Raw genomic sequence first — 19,933 nt, 5'->3', positions numbered from 1 at the left:
GAAGAAATGGAGCAGCCCTCATAGTCAACCAAAGAGACTGAAATACAGTACCTAGGTGCAATCTTAAAAATGACAGAATGAACTCTGTTTGTGTCCAAGGTAAACCATTCAATATCCCAGTAATCCAACTCTATGCCCCAACCACTAATGCCGAAGAAGGTGAAGTTGAATGGGTCTATGATGAATGGGTCAAGACCTTCTAGAACTAACACCAAAAAAAAAAAAAAAAAAAGAAGTCCTTTTCATCATAGGGGACTGGAATGGAAAATAGGAAGTCAAGAGCTACCTGAGTAACAGGCAAGTTTGTCCTTGGAGTACAAAATGAAGCAGGGCAAAGGTAATAGTGTTTTGAACGCACAGGTCATAGCAAACACCCTCTTCTAACAACACAAGAGATGATTCTACACATGGACATCATCAGATGATCACTATCAAAATCAGACTGATTATATTCTTTGCAGTTAAAGAAGGAGAAACTGTATACAGTCAGCAAAAACAAGACTGGGAGCTGACTGTGGCTCAGATCATGAACTCCTTATTGCCAAATTCAGACTTAAATTGAAGAAAGTAGGGAAAACCACTAGACCATTCAGGCATGACCTAAATAAAATCCCTTATGATTATACAGTAGAAGTGACAAGTAGATGCAAAGGATTAGATCTGATAGAGTGTCTGAAGAATTATGAATGGACTTTCGTGACATTGTACAGAAGGTGGTGATCAAAACCATCCCCAAGAAAAAAGAAACAGTAAAAGGCAAAATGATTATCAGAGGAGGCCTTACAAATAGCTAAGAAAAGAAAAGAAGCGAAAGGCAAAGGAGGAAAGATATATCCATCTGAATGCAGAGTTCCAAAGAATAGCAAGGAGAGATAAGAAACCATGCCTCAGTGATCAATGCAAAGAAATAGAGGAAAACAATAGAATGAGAAAGACTAGAGATTTCTTCAAGAAAATTAGAGATATCAAGGGAACATTTCATGCAAAGATGGACTCAATAAAGGACAGAAACTGTATGGACCTAACAGAGGCAGACGATATCAAGAAGAGGTGGCAAGAATACACAGAAGAACTATACAGAAAAGATCTTAATGACCCAGATAACCACTATGCTGTGATCACCCAGAACCAGACCCAGATAACCACTATGCTGTGATCACCTAGAACCAGACATCCTGGAATGTGAATCAAGTGGTTCTTAGGAAGCATCTCTACAAACAAAGCTAGTGGAGGTGATGGAATTCCAGCCGAGCTATTTCATATCCTAAAAGATGATGCTGTGAAAGTGCATCATCAATATGCCAGCAAATTTGGGAAACTCAGCAGTGGCCACAGGACTGGAAAAGGTCAGTTTTCATTCCAATCCCAAGGAAAGGCAATGCCAAAGAATGCTCAAACTACCACACAATTGCACTCATCTCACACATTGGTAAAGTAATGCTCAAAATTCTCCAAGCCAGGATTCAACAGTACACAAACGGAGAACTTCCAGATGTTCAAGCTGGATTTAGAGAATGCAGAGGAACCAGAGATCAAATTGCCAACATCCTCTGGATCATAGAAAAAGCAAGAGAATTCCAGAAAAACACCTACCTCTGCTTTATTGACTATGCCAAAGCCTTTCACTGTGTGGATCACAACAAACTGTGGAAAATTCTTCAAGAGATGGGAATACCAGACCACCTGACCTGCCTCTTGAGAAATCTGTATGCAGGTCAAGAAGCAACAATTAGAACTGGACATGGAACAACGGACTGGTTCCAAATTGGAAATGGAGTACATCAAAGCTGTATATTGTCATCCTGCTTATTTAACTTCTATGCAGAGTGCATCATGAGAAATGCTGGGCTGGATGAAGCACAAACTGGAATCAAGATTGCCGGGAGAAATATCAACAACCTCAGATATGCAGATGACACCACCCTTATGGCAGAAAGCAAAGAGGAACTAAAGAACTTTTTGATGAAAATGAAAAAGGAGAATGAAAAATTTGGCTTAAAATTCAACATTCAGAAAACTAAGATCATGCCATCCAGTCCAATCACTTCATGGCAAATAGATGGGGAAACAATGGAAACAGTGACAGACTTTTTCTTGGACTCCAAGATCAGTGCAGATGGTAACTCCAGCCATGAAATTAAAAGACACTTGCTCCTTAGAAGAAAAGCTATGACAAACCTAGCCAGCATATTATAAAAAGGAAAGACATTAGTTTGCCAACAAAGGTCCACATAGACAAAGTTGTGGTTTTCAATAGTCATGCGTGAATGTGAGAGTTGGACTACAAAGAAAGCTGAGCGCCGAAGAATTGATGCTTTTGAACTGTGGTGTTGGAGAAGACTCTTGAGAATCCCTTGGACTGCAAGAAGATCCAACCAGTCCATCCTATAGGAAATCAGTCCTGAATGTTCGTTGGAAGGACTGATGCTGAAGCTGAAACTCCAATACTTTGGCCACCTAATGCAAAGAACTGACTCATTAGAAAAGACCCTGATGCTGGAAAAGATTGAAGGCAGGAGGAGAAGGGGACAACAGAGGCTGAGATGGTTGGATGGTATCACCGACTCGATGGATATGAGTTTGAGCGAGCTCAGGGAGGTGGTGAAGGACAGGGAAGCCTCGCATGCTGCAGTCCATGGGGTTGCTAAGAGTCAGACATGACTGAGCAACTGAACTGAACTGAACTGAACAGTTATATTTGAAGAGAAGATTTAGTTTTCTGTGTGTTTACAGAAGAGAAATAAAAGTTTGTGTTAATACATAGGATAATTTTTCGTACGTTAATGTAAATACAAATGTATGCATATACACATTTACATATGAATATGCATATACATTAGGGATCTGATTTTCCTTTGCCTCCTCATTAAGAAGATATTGAAAATCCTTAGCGCAATATGGTCTAAAAATAATCCTCTGTTCTTTCTGGGATTTATTTCTCCTTTAGTCTGCAAACACTATGAGGTCAGGCATCAGCTTGCTCCTTTGGGCAGAGACATAGATGTTTTCATAATTCTTGAATAACATTAAGCATCCTTCCTTGTTGCAATGAATTAGAGCCTTGCCATTTAACCATTGTATACCCATAATTAAATGAGCTACATTGTTCAAAAATGCTTGCTCTTCTGAAATTAAGGAAAAGCTCTAATCGCATAGAGAACTACTGGTTCACTTCCTAAAGAAATAAACCTAATGAAAGATATATAGTACTCTGTATAGAAATATATAAGAGTACTAAGATATTCTTCAAGGACAGAGAGCCAGAGAGAGAGAGAGATTCCATTCACTGAAATGCTCAATTTTTAAATTTATCAATTCCTTCCAGATTAATCTATAAATTTAAAGACATACCAATAAAAATTCTACCAGAGATTTTGGTAGACACTGACAAGTTGATTCTATCATTTATATGGGAATTCAAAAGGAAACAAAGACTAGCTAAGACAAAGAGAGAACAACTTTGGAGGATTTATACTTACTCAGCTATCAAGACGCATTATAAACCAAAGTAATAAAAAATATGATTTTGCCACAGTAGTGATAAATAGGTCAATGAACAGAAACAAGAGTCTAGAAAAATAAGCAAACATATTCATTTGATGTATGACAAATAAATTATACTGGGTCAGTTTTTTGTCTGCATAAAATAAAAACAAATCTTAATCCTTACCTCACATAAAAATCAATTCCAAGTAGATTGTGACTCTAAATGTGAAATGTAAAATAGTAAAACTTCCAGAAGATAACATCAAGAAACTCTTCCAGACTGTCAGACAGACTCTAGGGTAGCCTCCATGCCATCACCCTTGAGTGCAGATGGGACCTGTGAGTTGCTTCCAACAGAATACAGCAAAAGTGTAAGGTTGCATGACTGGTTGCATGCTCAGTCGAGTCTGACCCTTTGCAAACTCATGGAGACCCCATGGACTATAAACTGGCAGGCTCCTCTGTTTCTGGGATTTCCCAGGCAAGAATGCTGGAGCAGGTTGCCATTTCCTTCTCCAGGGGATCTTCCCAACCCAGGAATCAAACCCGGGTCTCCTGGTTGGCAGGTGGATTCTTTACCACTGAGCCACCTGGGGAGCTCCAAAGTGCAAGGTATTCCAATGTAATTAAAGCCTCAAACCATCTGATTTGAAATTATTATCAAAAGAGGGATTATCCTATACGGATCTGAGTTAACCACATGAAATCATTTAATAGCAGGACTCTCCTTGGGCGCCTGATGAAGTCAGCAGCCGTGAGAAGAAGCCCATAAGATAATGACCTGAAGGAGGCCTGCAGGAACTACAGGTGGCCTCTGTGCCCCGAGGTGGCGGATAGTCATTGGAAGGTGAAAACGGATGCCAACAAGGACAACTGACAGCTGCCGAACAGATATTTCACCCCTCTGGTTCTGGGCACTGGAGAAAGGCCCTCAGAATATATACAACGTATATTCTCTTAGGCAGAATTGAAAGGAGAAAATCCTGAATGGACTGAGAAATTGCTGAATTAACTAAAATGACCACGGTTAAATTCGTGCCACTAGGCAGGGGACAGAAATTAATTTCAGTTGTAGAAAAATACAATTATATTTTTGAACTCCCAAATTTGTGGAAAATTAAATTAAAACCTATATAATTACTTTAAGCTTTGGATCTTACTGGTTTGATCATTTTAATTATTCATATACCACAATTCAAAAATAACTAACTCTGATGAGTAATTTTTCTGTCTACTATTTCATTTTTCCTGAAAGCTTGATATTCTTCTTAATATCTCACAGCAAAGAATGAACTGCCTTATTATTTGCTTCAATTCCATAGTCTTGATGACTTTTAAAATCCAATTTGTCTTAGACATAAAATATTTACTATTTTAAACACTTAGTTAATTTCTATTGACTCATACTCTTCTAAATATTACACTCCTGAGATTGCCTAGTCCATTAGTCCTGGAAGGGCCCCTAACATAATACCTTTCCAAATTCATTATTATTAGTTTGGGGAAGCTTTTGTCCTTGAGCAGAGTTAAAATATTTTTCAATGATAGTTGAGCAAATATTCAGTGAGATAAGCCACCAGGTATAACTGATGCAAGAAGTACTTTTGAAGGACAGAACTGCAAAGAACAGAATTTCAAGGAGCAAAGATAAATTCACAATTGCAGGTTTAGTCACCATAAGCATAGAAAAAGTGTACACATTCAGCAAACACCACCAGCACACACGGCAGACACAAATGCACCATAGCCTTTGCACAAAGAAATTCTCAGCCATCTTTTCAATTGTAGTTTCCCTACTGCATGTGTACTAAGTCGCTTCAGTCGTGATATCTGACTCTTTGTGACCCTATGGACTGTAGCCCGCCAGGCTCCTCTGTCCATGGGATTTACCAGGAAAGAATACTAGATAGTTGGGTAGTTGTCCCCCTTTCCAGGAGATCTTCTCAAGCCAGAGATCAAAGTTGCTTCTCTTGCCACTCCTGCACTGCAGGCAGATTCTTTACCAATAACCCACCAGAATAGTTTCCCTTTTGGCCCACTCCATCTGTACTAAACTCAAAATTTGTACACTTTCTAGCCACAGAGAAGGGTCTACTCATGCTTAGATGATAGCCCTACTTGCATTTTTGCCCCCTTCAATCTATTCCCAACCAAGAGCCAGAGTGATCCATTTAGACACGTCCAATCATGTCACTCCTTCCACAGAATCAATTGCTCACTGAGGATAAATCACAAAGTCCTTACAACAGTAGGCTCTCTTTCTGCCTTTCTGCTCTCAGCTACTGCCTATACACCATTCACTTCACTCAGCCTCACTGGCCTCAATTTGTTCATACAAGCACATGTCTCTCAGCCTGTGACAATCGTACTTCAGATTTCCATAGAGTTTATTACTCTCTTGTGTTTTCCAAATCTTTGCTCAAATGTTCTCTTCTTAATGAGACCATCCCTTTAAAATTTCACCCTCCATATGCATTATTTTTCTTTTTTTATACTCCATTTGACTTTATTATAAAATATTGAATATATTCCCTGTACTGCATAATAATATCCTTGCAATTTACTCATTTTATACAGAATAGTCTGTACCTGTTAATCCACTATCCCTATCTTGCCCTCCCGCCTTCCCTCTTCCCACTGGTAACAACTAGTTTGTTCTCTATATCTATGTTTGTTTTGTTATAGTCATTATTTTTCTTAATAGAAGTTATCACCTCATTATTTTTCTTAATAGCAGTTATCATCTCATAAAATATTAAATGATTATTTATTTCCTTATTTTCTGTTTCCACCCATCAAAATGTAAACTTTATGAGGGAATTTGTTTTCTGTTTTGTTCACTGATGTACCACTAACCCCCAAAACACTGCCTGGCACATAGTATGCCATCAGTAAATACTTGTTGAATGAATGCATGATAACATAGCTTCCAGGCATAACTACAAAAAGGTAAGTATTTGTTACACTGTTTTTCTTTGATATATTTCATTTTTACCTACCAAATCCAGGACTTCTGCTATGAATAGTATCACAGCAAATTTCTGTCTATCCTATGTCCAATACTTTATATTTTTACCTCCATCCTTTTCTAAGGGACTATGACAGCCATTAAATATTCCTGGAGATTTGGCCTTAGGTTCTGATTTCTATACGTTAGCCAAGTATGATAATGTCGCTTCTCTGTGTATCTGTAAAAGGTAATAATTACTGACACTACTGCCCAGAATTTAAGATAAATATCAAGATGACAATGGAAATCGATTAAAATTTCTTCAATAACTCAACATTCAGAAAACTAAGTTCATGGCATCAGGTCCCATCACTTCATGGGAAATAGATGCGGAAACAGTGGAAACAGTGTCAGACTTTATTTTTCTGGGCCCCAAAATCGCTTTCAGATGGTGATTGAAGCCATGAAATTAATAAGACGTATACTCCATGGAAGGAAAGTTATGACCAACCTAGACAGCATATTCAAAAGCAGAGACATTATTTTGCCAACAAAGGTCCGTCTAGTCAAGGCTATGGTTTTTCCAGTGGTCATGTATGGATGTGAGAGTTGGACTGTGAAGAAAGCTAAGTGCCGAAGAATTGATGCTTTTGAGCTGTGGTGTTGGAGAAGACTCTTGAGAGTCCCTTGGACTGCAAGGAGATCCAACCAGTCCATTCTAAAGGAGATCAGTCCTGGGTGTTCTTTGGAAGGACTGATGCTGAAGTTAAAATCCAATACTTTGGCCACCTGATGCAAAGAGTTGACTCACTGGAAAAGACTCTGATGCTGGGAGGGATTGGGGGCAGGAGGAGAAGGGGATGACAGAGGATGAGATGGCTAGATGGCATCACTGACTCGATGGACGTGAGTTTGAGTGAACTCCGGGAGTTTGTGATGGACAGGGAGGCCTGGCGTGCTGCAATTCATGGGGTTGCAAAGAGTTGGACATGACTGAGCGACTGAACTGAAATGAACTGAACTGTAATGAATAAAAGAGAATGACAGTATGAGACCAGCAGTAGAGAAAATCAGCTGCAAAATATAAACAGAGTTGCAGAATTGAATCTTCTTTCTTCCATAGATGATATCGTATATCTTGACATGGGTTTGATTTTAACAAGTGCTTCCCAGCTGGTGCTAGTGGTAAAGGAACCCATCTGCCAATGCAGGAGATGTAAGAGACACAAGTTCAATCCCTGGATCCAGAAGATGCCATGGAGGAGGGCATGTCAACCCACTACAATATTCTTGCCTGGACAGAGGCAAGCTCCATGGACAGAGGACTCTGGCAAGCTACAATCCACAGGGTGGCAAAGAGTCGGACACGACCAAAACAACTCAGCATGCACATTCGTTGGTCAAAACTCAATGCCTGAGCTGGTAATGCTTGCATATTTTATTATATATATAAACTTTATATAAAAATAGTAATTCAATATTAAATTCTGGTTCATTATATGCATGCTGAAATATTTAGGGGTAATTTACTGATATCTGCAATTTTCTTTGAAATACATTAGAATTAAAAAATGGATTAAAGGAAGGATAAAAGATATATATAAATAGGTGATAAAGGGCCTATAGAACAATATAAGTGAGAATTTGGGTTATGGTTATATATGGTGTCGTTTTTCATTGTAAATTCTCTCAACTTTGCTGTATATTTGAAAAAGATCATCATAAAAATGCTTTAAAATTGAGCATCTCAGCTCCAACCATGACTTATTAGAGAAACTGCTCTGGATCAATGACCCTTGTGATTAATGCATCTCCTTGGGATGGATGAGCCTGAAGAAAGACTTTGAGGCCCTAAAGGCTGTGGCCAGGACCTCCAGCAGCTTCTTCCCCACCCCTGATGATTTGTTTGAATTGAACTCAAGTCTTGGTCATAGGAACCCTGGCATCCAACTTTGACTAGAAATATGCTTTCCCCGAAAAAGGATGAAATATAAATAAATCTTTATACTCACTGGCCTTGTGATAACAAAATTTTACATAAACTTATAGTATAAATGTTTAGTTATAAAAAGAAAGTATTTCAGCCCCATTGCAATTTTATCTTTTTGTTTTCCTTGTAAAAACTACACTGAGATTTATTGCAAGGACCTTATAAAAGTAATAAAATAATATAAAATGATCATAAAACTAATCACATATTTTATAGAAAATAGCAGAATAAAATCACTTTTTTGTGAGATGTCAAATGCAAAGAAATGTATGACTTAAGACAACTCTCTGCTGTCTTTAAGCATCTAAAGTGTTCAACTTCTTGTGTTCTTGTAGGACTGGGAAGACATTTATTCCTGTCAATTTGAAAAAGCTCTACTGACCACTCTCCATGCTTATAGGAATGTTCAGTGTGAATTCTGTTAACTGAAAAACCTTTTTAATAAATGTCTTTCTTGTCTTTTCCATTATGTTTACTTAGACTGTATCCCTCCATATCAGTCAAAAGAACAAACAAAACAAAAAATATTCAGGCTTCCTATAGTCATATCCTTTGAAACAAGTTGCTATTATGACATACTAAGGTCTACTAACTTCTGTATATGCAGAAATGTAAACAAAATAAGTCCAGAGATAATCAGGCAATACAGGTTGAATATGACCCAGGAATTCATCACACTTCCAAATAAACAACTGCTATCTTGGACTGAATTAATAAAAGCATAATGAGATCAAATGAAGCATTAACTCAATTAGTAGGACTCTGTCAAGATAAAGATTCAATAAGGAATTTATAGAAATTTTAAAAACTAGAATACATTTCTGAGAAGACACACAAAATAATATTTAAAAGAATGGAACTAGGACTTCCTTGGTGGCCCAATGGTCAAGAATCTGCCTTCCAATGCAGGGGAGGTGGGTTCAAGGGTCAAGGGACTAAGATCCCACATGCCATGGGACAACTAAGCTGGAGTGACACAGCTAGAAAGCCCGCATGCTGCAATGAAGACCTGGAGCAGCCAAATAAATATTAAAAAAAAAAAAAACAAACCTCACACTGCATTAAAATAAGTAAATAAATAAAAGAATGGAACTTAATGGAAAACCATGAAAAAAAGAAAAAGACAAAAAAAGTGACCCAGCTGGTGACTGTCTGCCCTCCAGCTTTGCTGGAACAGAACAAGATGAAACAATCGACAACAATAGGTGAAATAAGACAGAATACTCACTCAGTGGCCCCCTTTCAGTCTCCGTGAACCTTTTCTTTCTGAAGAGCTGTACACCGTCAGTGGCTCCCTCCCTTAGGAAGAGCCTCCTCTCCTTCTTAAAGTAGAACTCTTTCTCATCTTATCTCGATAGGCACTTTTTATATCTATGGTCTCCAAAGTTTCAAGGTCATAAAAAGAAGGCAAGAGTTTGGAAATCAAATGGGTTAGTCTCCACATAATGTTTTACTTTCACTGTGTTCGTTTGCTTTTACTTTTTTACTTTTACTGAGTGCTGTAAAATGTGGATGTTATTTAAAATTATACCCTTTTTTTTTTGACCCCCTTTTCTTTTTATTCTCTTTCTCCTCCCTGTATAATCTCACCCACACATGCTGGTGACTCCAAAAATTACATTCTAACTTTAATCTCTTTCGTAAACTCCAAACTGAATTCTCTTCTCCTCAGGGGTCTTGCAGGTTCATAAAATATCATCATGTTGAAAACCAAACTTATCATTTCTGCCTAGACCTTCTTGTATAATATTTTCTATTAATGGCATTCCTATCAAAGTAATTGGAGAAGGAAATGGCAACCCACCCCAGTATTCTTGCATGGGAAATCCCATAGACAGAAGAGCCTTGCAGGTTATATAGTCCATTCCCTGGGGTCACGAAGAGTCAGACATGACTTAGTGACTAAACAACAACAGCATCAAAGCAATCCTCCAGATTAGCAACCACGAAATGACCTTAAGTTTCTCTGCCTCCTTCTCAACCTCCCACATTATGGGGTTCTTCTGTCTCTCCTTTCTATACTGATGCTTCTTGAAAGTAAGGACTTATTGTATACATCCTTATCTCAGTGCCTAGAAGGGTGTCCAGTACATACAAGGTGTACAAGGTAGGATGGAAGAAAGGAGAGAAGAAAGGAAAGGAGGGAGAAACAGAAGAAAGGAATAATGAAAGGAGAAGAGAGAGATGTAAGGAGGAAAGCAATTAATAAAATGACTGAGTTATTACTAATAATAGGATAGTTAAAGTTTATAACAGCTGACAGCTGAGGCTGTAATTCTTCTGTGGCAGAGAGTTCTTTTTGCTGGCAAGACTTATGAAAAATCTTTAGAGTAAAAGTTAAGCCCCTCAGGGCCTACTTATCAATCAATGAAAGCTTGGAGGGAATGTGGAATACTCTACGTAACAAAAAGAGTTTGGAGAATTCCAAGGCAAAATAAAGAGTGAGACACAGGAAGGAAAAATGAGGCAAACACTCATAAGGACAGTGCACTTGTCACCGTGACCCTCAAATCCTCCATCAGTTCTAGGAAGCCCATGAAAATCTTGGTGTGAGTGGATATTTTCATTCTTGAAATGCAGTGAAATGATGGAATTTAGAATCTAGGTTTACACAGGATAAAAAATGAGACAAAATTAAGAGACACAAAAGCCAGAGTGTTAGGGAACCATTGGTCAAAACTGCTCAACTTAGCTTGGCACGATGATAACCACTTGCACGAGCTATCTCACAGCAGGAGGTCCCGGTGAGGAACATGGTGCTGTCACGGAAAAAAACTAACTGGGAACATTCAGAAGGGGCCAAAATAAAGAAGACACCAGCTCATAATGTGTCCTACCAAACTCCCAGAATCCTTTACACTGGAATCTGTCTTGGCTGAGAGCTGCATGAACCACCAGGAAGGACTCTGAGTCAAATTAAAGCAAGATGACTGGCCAGAGACAACTCAGAAACTCACCCCTCCCCATGAGGCCTGAGACGGTAAGCCACACGGCAGAGCAGTTCTCCTGGTTTCCCTTACCGCACTGTTCTCCACCCAGGCACGCCATTCCAATAAAGTCTTTTGCTTTGTAAGCACATGTCTCTCCTTGGAAAGAGTCCATTCTGGACAGGGTTTTCTCTCCTGCAACAAGAGGACAAGGCAACAAGCAGAACTGGGGTTACATTCACAGTCACATGTTACAGGGAAAGTACTTAGATTGGCCGTGAACGTGGCAGGTGAAGCATGACCTCAGCCTCTGCCAGGGAATCTAACATGGATTATCGGATCACAAGGACAATGATTTCCAAAAAATCAAACCAAGGTTACAAAACTACATGCTCAAGATTGTACCTGACATAGCTCTATTTCAAATTCACAGACAGGGCCAAATAAACCAGCTTAAAATTCTCATTTTAAGTCAAGAATTTCGGCTTTGATCTGGGGCCACTCCTTTTTCCTAGAGCCATCTAGAATAGTGGTATGATCCCTGAAGAGGTTTAAATGCTTGAAGCTAGTACAGCCTTGAAAACAGATACTGCTCCCTACTGCTCAAATAGAAGGAAATCTGTATAAGCTGATACACACTTTGGCAGGAGGCCAACAACTTCAATATACTCTTTTTTTATTTTGTTTTTTACTTTTCAAGGGGCTCAGTAGTCACCAATCTACACTTGTATTCTTATAGTTAAGTGAGATGGGGAGTAGAAGAAAGAAATGGGAATATCTGATGGTTTGAGGTAGAAACATTTATGTCTGCCAATTCAGTTGAGTTCAGTTCGGTCACTTAGTCATGTTTGACTCTTTGTGACCCTATGAACCACAGCACGCCAGGCCTCCCTGTCCATCACCAACTCCACATCCCAAACCCACATCCATAGAGTCGATGATGCCATCCAACCATCTCATCCTCTGTCATCCCCTTCTCCTCCTGCCCTCAATCTTTCCCAGAATCAGGGTCTTTGCCAGTGAGTCAGCTCTTCGCATCAGGTAGCCAAAAGTATTGGAATTTCAGCCTCAACACCAATCCTTCCAATGAACACCCAGGACTGATCTCCTTTACGATGGAAAGATTGGCTCTCCAAGGGACTCTCAAGAGTCTTCTCCAACACCACAGTTCAAAAGCATCAATTCTTCGGTGCTCAGCTTTCTTTATAGTCCAACTCTCACATCCATACATGACCACTGGAAAAACCATAGCCTTGACTAGACAGACCTTTGTTGGCAAAGTAATGTCTCTGCTTTTGAATATGCTGTCTAGGTTGGTTATAACTTTCCTTCCAAGGAGTAAGTGTCTTTTAATTTCATGGCTGCAATCACCATCTGCAGTGATTTTGGAGCCCAGAAAAATAAAGTCAGCCACTGTTTCCCCATCTATCTGCCATGAAGTGATGGGACCAGATGCCATGATTTTAGTTTTCTGAATGTTGAGCCAACATTTTAACTCTCCTCTTTCACTTTCATCAAGAGGCTGTTTAGTTCCTCTTCACTTTCTGCCATAAGGGTGGTATCATCTGCATATCTGAGGTTATTGATATTTCTCCTGGCAATCTTGATTCCAGCTTGTGCTTCTTCCAGCCCAGCATTTCTCATGATGTACTCTGCATATAAGTTAAATAAACGGGGTGACAATATACAGCCTTGACATACTCCTTTTCCTATTTGGAACCAGTCTGTTGTTCCATGTCCATTTCTAACTGTTGCTTCCTGACCTGCATACAGGTTTCTCAAGAGGCAGGTCAGGTGGTCTGGTATTCCCATCTCTTGAAGAATTTTCCACAGTTTATTGTGATCCACACAGTCAAAGGCTTTGGCATAGTTAATAAAGCAATAGATGTTTTTCTGGAACTCTCTTGCTTTTTCGATGGTCCATTGGATGTTAGCAATTTGATCTCTGGTTCCTCTGCCTTTTCTAAAACCAGCTTGAACACACTGGAAGTTCATGGTTCACATATTGCTGAAGCCTGGCTTGGAGAATTTTAAGCATTACTTTACTAGCGTGTGAGATGAGTGCAACTGTGCGGTAGTTTGAGCATTCTTTGGCATTGCCTTTCTTTGGGATTGGAATGAAAACTGACCTTTTCCAGTCCTGTGGCCACTGCTGAGTTTTCCAAATTTGCTGGCATACTGAGTGCAGCACTTTCACAGCATCATCTTTCAGGATTTGAAACAGCTCAACTGGAATTCCATCACCTCCACTAGCTTTGTTTGTAGTGATGCTTTCTAAGGCCCATTTGACTTCACATTCCAGGATGTCTGGCTCCAGGTCGGTGATCACACCATTGTGATTATCTGGGTCATGAAGATCTTTTTTGTACAGTTCTTCTGTGTATTCTTGCCACCTCTTCTTAATATCTCTGCTTCTGTTAGGTCTCTACCATTTCTGTCCTTTATTGAGCCCATCTTTGCATGAAATGTTCCCTTGGTATCTCTGATTTTCTTGAAGAGATCTCTAGTCTTTCCCATTCTATTGTTTTCCTCTATTTCTTTGCACTGATCACTGAGGAAGGCTTTCTTATCTCTCCTTGCTATTCTTTGGACCTCTGCATTCAAATAGGTATATCTTTCCTTTTCTCCTTTGCTTTGCGCTTCTGGTCTTTTCACAGCTATTTGTACGGCCTCCTCAGACAGCCATTTTGCTTTTTTGCATTTCTTTTTCTTGGGGATGGTCTTGATTCCTGTCTCCTGTACAATGTCACGAGCCTCCATCCATAGTTCATCAGGCACTCTGTCTATCAGATTTAGGCCCTTAAATCTATTTCTCACTTCCACTGTATAGTCATAAGGGATTTGATTTGTCTGCCAATATCAGGTTCTAAATATAAAAAGTTTCTTACTACTGGACCACTAAACCCTTCACACTCATTTTCATGCTATATAGGCTAGTTTATTTTCTTTATATGCTACAGTCTGAGCTTTATAACTTGTAATTATATGTGTTGTTATATAAAAAATGAATGTAACTACTCATTTTGACAGGCTAATGAGGTGCAGGAGTGCAAAATGGTAGAAGTATGTGATTTCATAGAAAATTCTACTACCATACTTGTTTATTTAATAAACCAAACTGCAGGCCTCCAAAACATGCTGCTGTCTTATAATAAAACCATTCACAGCCATAGCTAAGAAAAGAGGCTTCCTAGTTTTCAATCAGTGGCAGTCACCTCGGCTATAAAAGAAAATACTGTGGGTGGTTTTGTAGCAGAAAATGGGTCAAGACCCAGGAACACTCCAAAAACTGTTAGTTGTCAAAATAAACTAGCAAAGCCTCAAAGTCATTAGAAAATATCAAATATTAAGGAGTTATAACAATCTTAGATACTGCCTACTCTACCAACAGTATTTACATAACATTTTTTCACTTCACTAATTTTCTTGGTTATTGGCATTGTTCCCAGATATTAATAGTATCTCCTCTTCCCTCTAAGATGCTCTCTGTCACTTATACTTTCCATTAAAATCACTGTCCAGAATCTTTACACTGCATTTTTCAAATGCATATTCCCTTGCATAGTATTAATACCAACTATTCACATAAGATAAACACTTTTTTCCCTTGACTAACAGGGGACCTTTTTTTTTTCCTTTAAATCAGTCCTATTTGGAAAGTTTTATACTATAGCACCAAAGAAAAACACCAATGACATTCTCTAGACTTTTTCTTTCTTTCTTTGAAACTTTCCCTCTGACATCCTGGTGACACGAACAGCCAATATGTGAAACAGCAGCTTCACATGGAGTCCAGGTCAAGAGCCAGCAAATTACTCGGTCCACTTAAAAAAGAGAATGAATAGACTTCTAATTACAGTGATGTCAAACATAGAAAAGAAACACCGGATTTCACTTCTGAATCTCTGCTTTATAATTGAGCTGCTTCGCATGGTATGGAGTAAGCTCCCTCACTGTTTTCTGACATGACTGGCCATATTACCTCACCTTTGTGGAACCTGAATTCCTTTCAATTCCATCTGCCTGTAATAGAGTAAGGAATGTCCTAATGACCAAAAGTGCTATTTTTACATGAGTATCTCTCACCATTTTTCAGAATCTATTCATTCTTAATTCAAACAGAATTTGAAGAAGGCAGCACAGTATCATTATTAACAGCATGGACTCGAGTCAGACTGACTGAGTTGAATCTTGGCTCTGCTGTTCACCAACTCTGTTACCTTAAGTTACTTAAACTCAGTGCTCTGTTTGATCACTGATAAGATGAGGAAGACAATATCTTTTATGGAGTTCTTTTAGAATAAAATTAATTAAAATATGTAAAATACCTAGAACTGTTCCAGGCATAGTGTTTGTTTGATTTCTAAACCCATAAAATATACAGCAAAAAGAAAAGAGATGAGAGCTTCTGTAGGCATTTGCACTGACCTCAGCAAGCAGTACCCACTTAAAGTGTAACAGCAAAGGGAAGAGATGGGGTATTGCTTTAAAACAGATGTAGAACTGGGAACATGGAGTATGGGAACTGAGAAATGGAATATTTCCTGGCATATTAGTAAACAAGGCTGTCACAGTCATCAGCGATTAGAGCCCTCCAATGGGAGCTGGTGAGGCCTAAGGGCACTCAAAAAGGAAAAGAATACCTGTGACCTGCCACTCCCTACGGTGAGCCCCAGGAGACCTCAGGATGCAAAAAACACAGAATACTGGCCCGGATAGCTGACATGCATATGGAAGGAATGATTTCAGTGAGCTCAGACTCTTGCATCTTCCCATACATAGAAAGTGCTAAATTCCTTAATGAGATATCTAGTTTTCTTTAATTAACAGTAATCTTTTGATGACTAGCTACCCTTTGTTGGCAAACTTCTATATAATTTTGCTCCTCCCCCTGCCCTCCTTGGAGCAGTTCTCTTAGGGTTACTTCAGATGCTGTCTCCTAGGCATAAGTCCGAAGAATTTCCACCAAATAAAACATAACTCTCAACTTTTAGGTTGTAAATATTTTTTAAGCTGACAGAATAAAAGCCTGGTGAGTATCCAAGGGCATTACTCTATTACATTGCAATGGAGCAGTGAACATTTATTAAGAAGAACCTGAACCGCCATGTCTGAGGACCTCTATTTCAGCTCAGTAAAATAGTTAATGTTTGTAAAGATAACCCTAAGCATTTAAGAAATGATTGAAATAGGCTTAACAATTTCACAGAAGCTGCAATGAAAGTTGAGATTTCTACTCAAAATACTCAAATAAAAAATTTTAGTCCCATATACATACTTAACTAGCCAAAATACTCAACTATTTAGGATGATTTAATCTAAGTGATCTAGTTATAAGAAGATACAGAGAGAATAAAATCATAGCACAAAATAGCAAATGACCTCATGAGGAGGTGTGACAAAGACTGCTAATTATTCTCTAACCTTTCATTTTCTGAGTCTTCTTTTGGACATAGAAAGGTGCTGAATATATGGGGACATGACTTTCCACTCATCTAGAGGCTACATGTCCTTGTCTCCCTTGCAGTTCAGTGTGGCATGTGGTTAACCTCTTATCATTGGAGTGTCAATGGAATCTATTGTATTATAATCTAATTTATTGTGGTGCTTCCTTATTGGAAAACTGTTTGCCTTCCACTTCCTAGTCCTCTCCCCACGAGCTGTATGGAGAACAGGAAGCAGGTAAGCTAGTTTCTACCATGCAGATGAGGTAACAACCAAGGAAATGGAACAAAAAGAGGTAACTGGGTCCCTAGATCCACTCGTGGAGGGACGAGGGTGATTGCCTCCCCTCAAGGCAATTAACTTCTATCTCATTCAAGCTAGAGCAATATGGGGTCTTTTTGTTGTAGGAGCCTAGTATTATCTTAATAAATTTAGAAAAAGATAACAAATTAAATTCAAATGTATTTTGAGTGCAAGTATTATACAAATTGCTATGTGAGGCTTTCTAAAGATGCAGTATTAATTAGATGCAAGTTCTGCCTCCAGAGACTTTATAACCCAGAAAAGATGAGCCAAGTACTCAGACAATTACATTACCACATAGTCTGTGTTGCTTGTCATCTGAGAGTTATAAACAAGGTGCCATGGGATTAAGGTAAGAAACAATTCTATCAACTTGGATCAGAGAATCTCAAACCAGGAAAATCCTCATGAAGAGAGCCTTTCAGAAGGACCTATCATTGAAAGGCAGAGATAAATAATGATAAGAAAAAAAAAAACATTATAAACAAAAGCACTAGAGCAGAAAAGTGGATACATATTCATGTGTCTTATTAAAATGGACTGTAAGGTTGAAAGGCTTTGGAATGGGTAAGCTAGAAGAGTAAGTTTAGAACCACATTGAGAAGAGCACTGAATTACAATTATAAAATATGTATTAAGCTCTTTCCATACGCAAACATTGTGCTAAGTGTTTTGTGTACTTTCTCAGTTGGTCATCAACATAAACGCTGATCTTTTTTGATGCTACTGATGAACCTATTTTCAGGGCAGCAATGGAGACGCAGACACAGAGAAAAGACTTACAGACAAGGGTCAGGGGAAGGAAGGAGAGGGTGAGGGATGGTGTGAGTAGCATGGAAGCATATATACTACCATATGTAAAATAGACAGACAATGGAAATTTGCTATATGACTCAGGGAACTCAAATTGGGCCTCTGTAACAACTTAGAAGGGTGGGAAAGCGTGGGTGGTGGGAGGGTTTTAAGAGGGAGGGGACATATGTACACCTATGTTCATTCATGTTGATATGCGACAGAAATCAAACCAATATTGTAAAGCAATTATCCATTAGTTAAACAGAAATGAATTAAAAAAATAAATTCTGGCCTTCCACACATCACTTCTAGTGTGAGGGGTCTGTACCTAATTCACCAGGCCATGGACATGAGAAAGTGGATGACACTCCCCAGCTGGGCTGCAGGAAGGTCATTCACCATGTGGCAGTGTGCAGTGCAGGATGCCAATGACGGCAGTGATGTGTGTGTGTGTGTGTGTGTGATAGACAAGGCAAAAGATGAGGGTTGAGGGCTTGAATTAGTGTGGCAACACTGACCCAGGAAAAGAGGGAGTAGCTGGACTCAAGACATTATGAAGAACTTGGCAAGTAATTATGTGATTGTGTGAAGAGTTCTGTGAAAAAGGAAGTGGGGGAATAACTGTAGGGTTTAGAAACTAAGCCTTGAAATTAACAAAATAAGGAATTAGATGTATTATTAACAACAACAACAAAATAGGAGGTAAGGAGGTTTACCGGGCTTATTGAGATGTTGAGGAAGTCTATGCAGAGAATCTTTGCTTTCTCTGCACCATGATTCAGTATATGCCTTTGCAAAACATAGTTTTATGTTTTGCATAGGCAAAAACATAAATACATAGGCAAAAAAACACATAGTTATTTTTTCCTCTGAAAAATAGAAATAAAAACATCCTTTATAGACTTTTCTGAGATTGAAATAAGATTTAAAAAAAAAAAAAAGGTACGAAATAGTACCTGGCACCATAGCACTATAGATAGCACATAGTAGGCAGTTACTGCATACGTGCTAAGTCACGTTCAACAAGTTGTGACTCCTTGGACTTTAGCCTACCCAGCTCCTCTGTCCATGGGTATTCTCCAGGCAAGAATACTGAAGCAGGCTGCCATGCCCTTCTCCAGGGGATCTTCCCAACCCAGGGATTGAACCTGCGGCTCCTGCACGCAGGTAGATTCTTTTACTGCTGAGCCACCAGGCAAGCCGCAGGCACTGACTAAGCAGTTAGTTATTGCTGCTGCTTCTGCTTTTTCTCCTGACATGATGGAAAATTGGGAGCAAGAGCTATAGGTTTCAAAAGCTTCTATGTGTATATGCTTATGTGTGTGATACATATATATATATATATAAAATGTATGTATCACACACATAAGCAGTGAACTCCGGGAGTTGGTGAGGGACAGGGAGGCCTGGCGTGCTGCGATTCATGGGGTCGCAAAGAGTCGGACACGACTGAGCAACTGATCTGATCTGATCTGATAAAATATATATATATATTCCATATATATATGGAAGATGTAAGATGATGAAAACACTAACAAAAAAAAGGAACAGTTTATTTATTTATTTATTTTTGACCTCATGGCATGTGGGATCTTAGCTCCTCAACCAGGGTTTCAACCCACCCCTTGCATTGCATGTGCAGTATCTTTAACTGCTGGACCACCAGGCAAGTCCCAGGGGGAAAGTTTTAAGGGGCGAATCTTGGTAAATACTTCCATTTTAAGACACTGTAGAAAGATGGGAGCTGGTGAAGGAGACAGAGGAGGCAAGCAATGAGGTAAGAAGAAATGAGGGCTGAGGAAAAAAGAAAATTCAAAGGGAGATGGTAACCACGTCAAATGCTGCTTAGAGGATTGCAATCTGAGAAAAATAGTATTGATTCGAGTGTCAGAGCAAAAAAAGAAAAAAATGAAACCTGTCACAAGATGGAGAGCAAAAGGTGTTTATCAACATGTGGGAAAGATCTGGTAGAGAGAAGGATTAGATTTACAAAGGAGAAAGAAAAATCAAAGGAATGAAACCTCAGAGGAAGGAAAA

General features: G+C 39.0%; 1 protein-coding gene across 1 annotated transcript in view; it reads right to left on the bottom strand.

Moving 5' to 3' along the window:
- The window catches only part of LOC147355054 (uncharacterized), a 258,489-nt gene that overhangs the window by 75,918 nt on the left and 162,638 nt on the right, over nucleotides 1-19,933 (bottom strand). Inside the window, exon 4 of the mRNA XM_086346594.1 lies at nucleotides 11,384-11,548. Within this exon, the coding sequence (XP_086202720.1) occupies nucleotides 11,384-11,548 (165 nt within the window). The remainder of the gene's footprint in view (nucleotides 1-11,383; nucleotides 11,549-19,933) is intronic.

The sequence above is a fragment of the Bos grunniens genome, chromosome 17 (genome assembly GCF_055505025.1).
Source record: "Bos grunniens cultivar Pamir isolate PY7600 chromosome 17, Bosgru_T2T1.0, whole genome shotgun sequence".
NCBI classification, from domain to species: Eukaryota; Metazoa; Chordata; class Mammalia; order Artiodactyla; family Bovidae; genus Bos; species Bos grunniens.
Note: the sequence above shows the minus strand (reverse complement) of the source record. Positions and strands in the feature narration are given on the sequence as shown.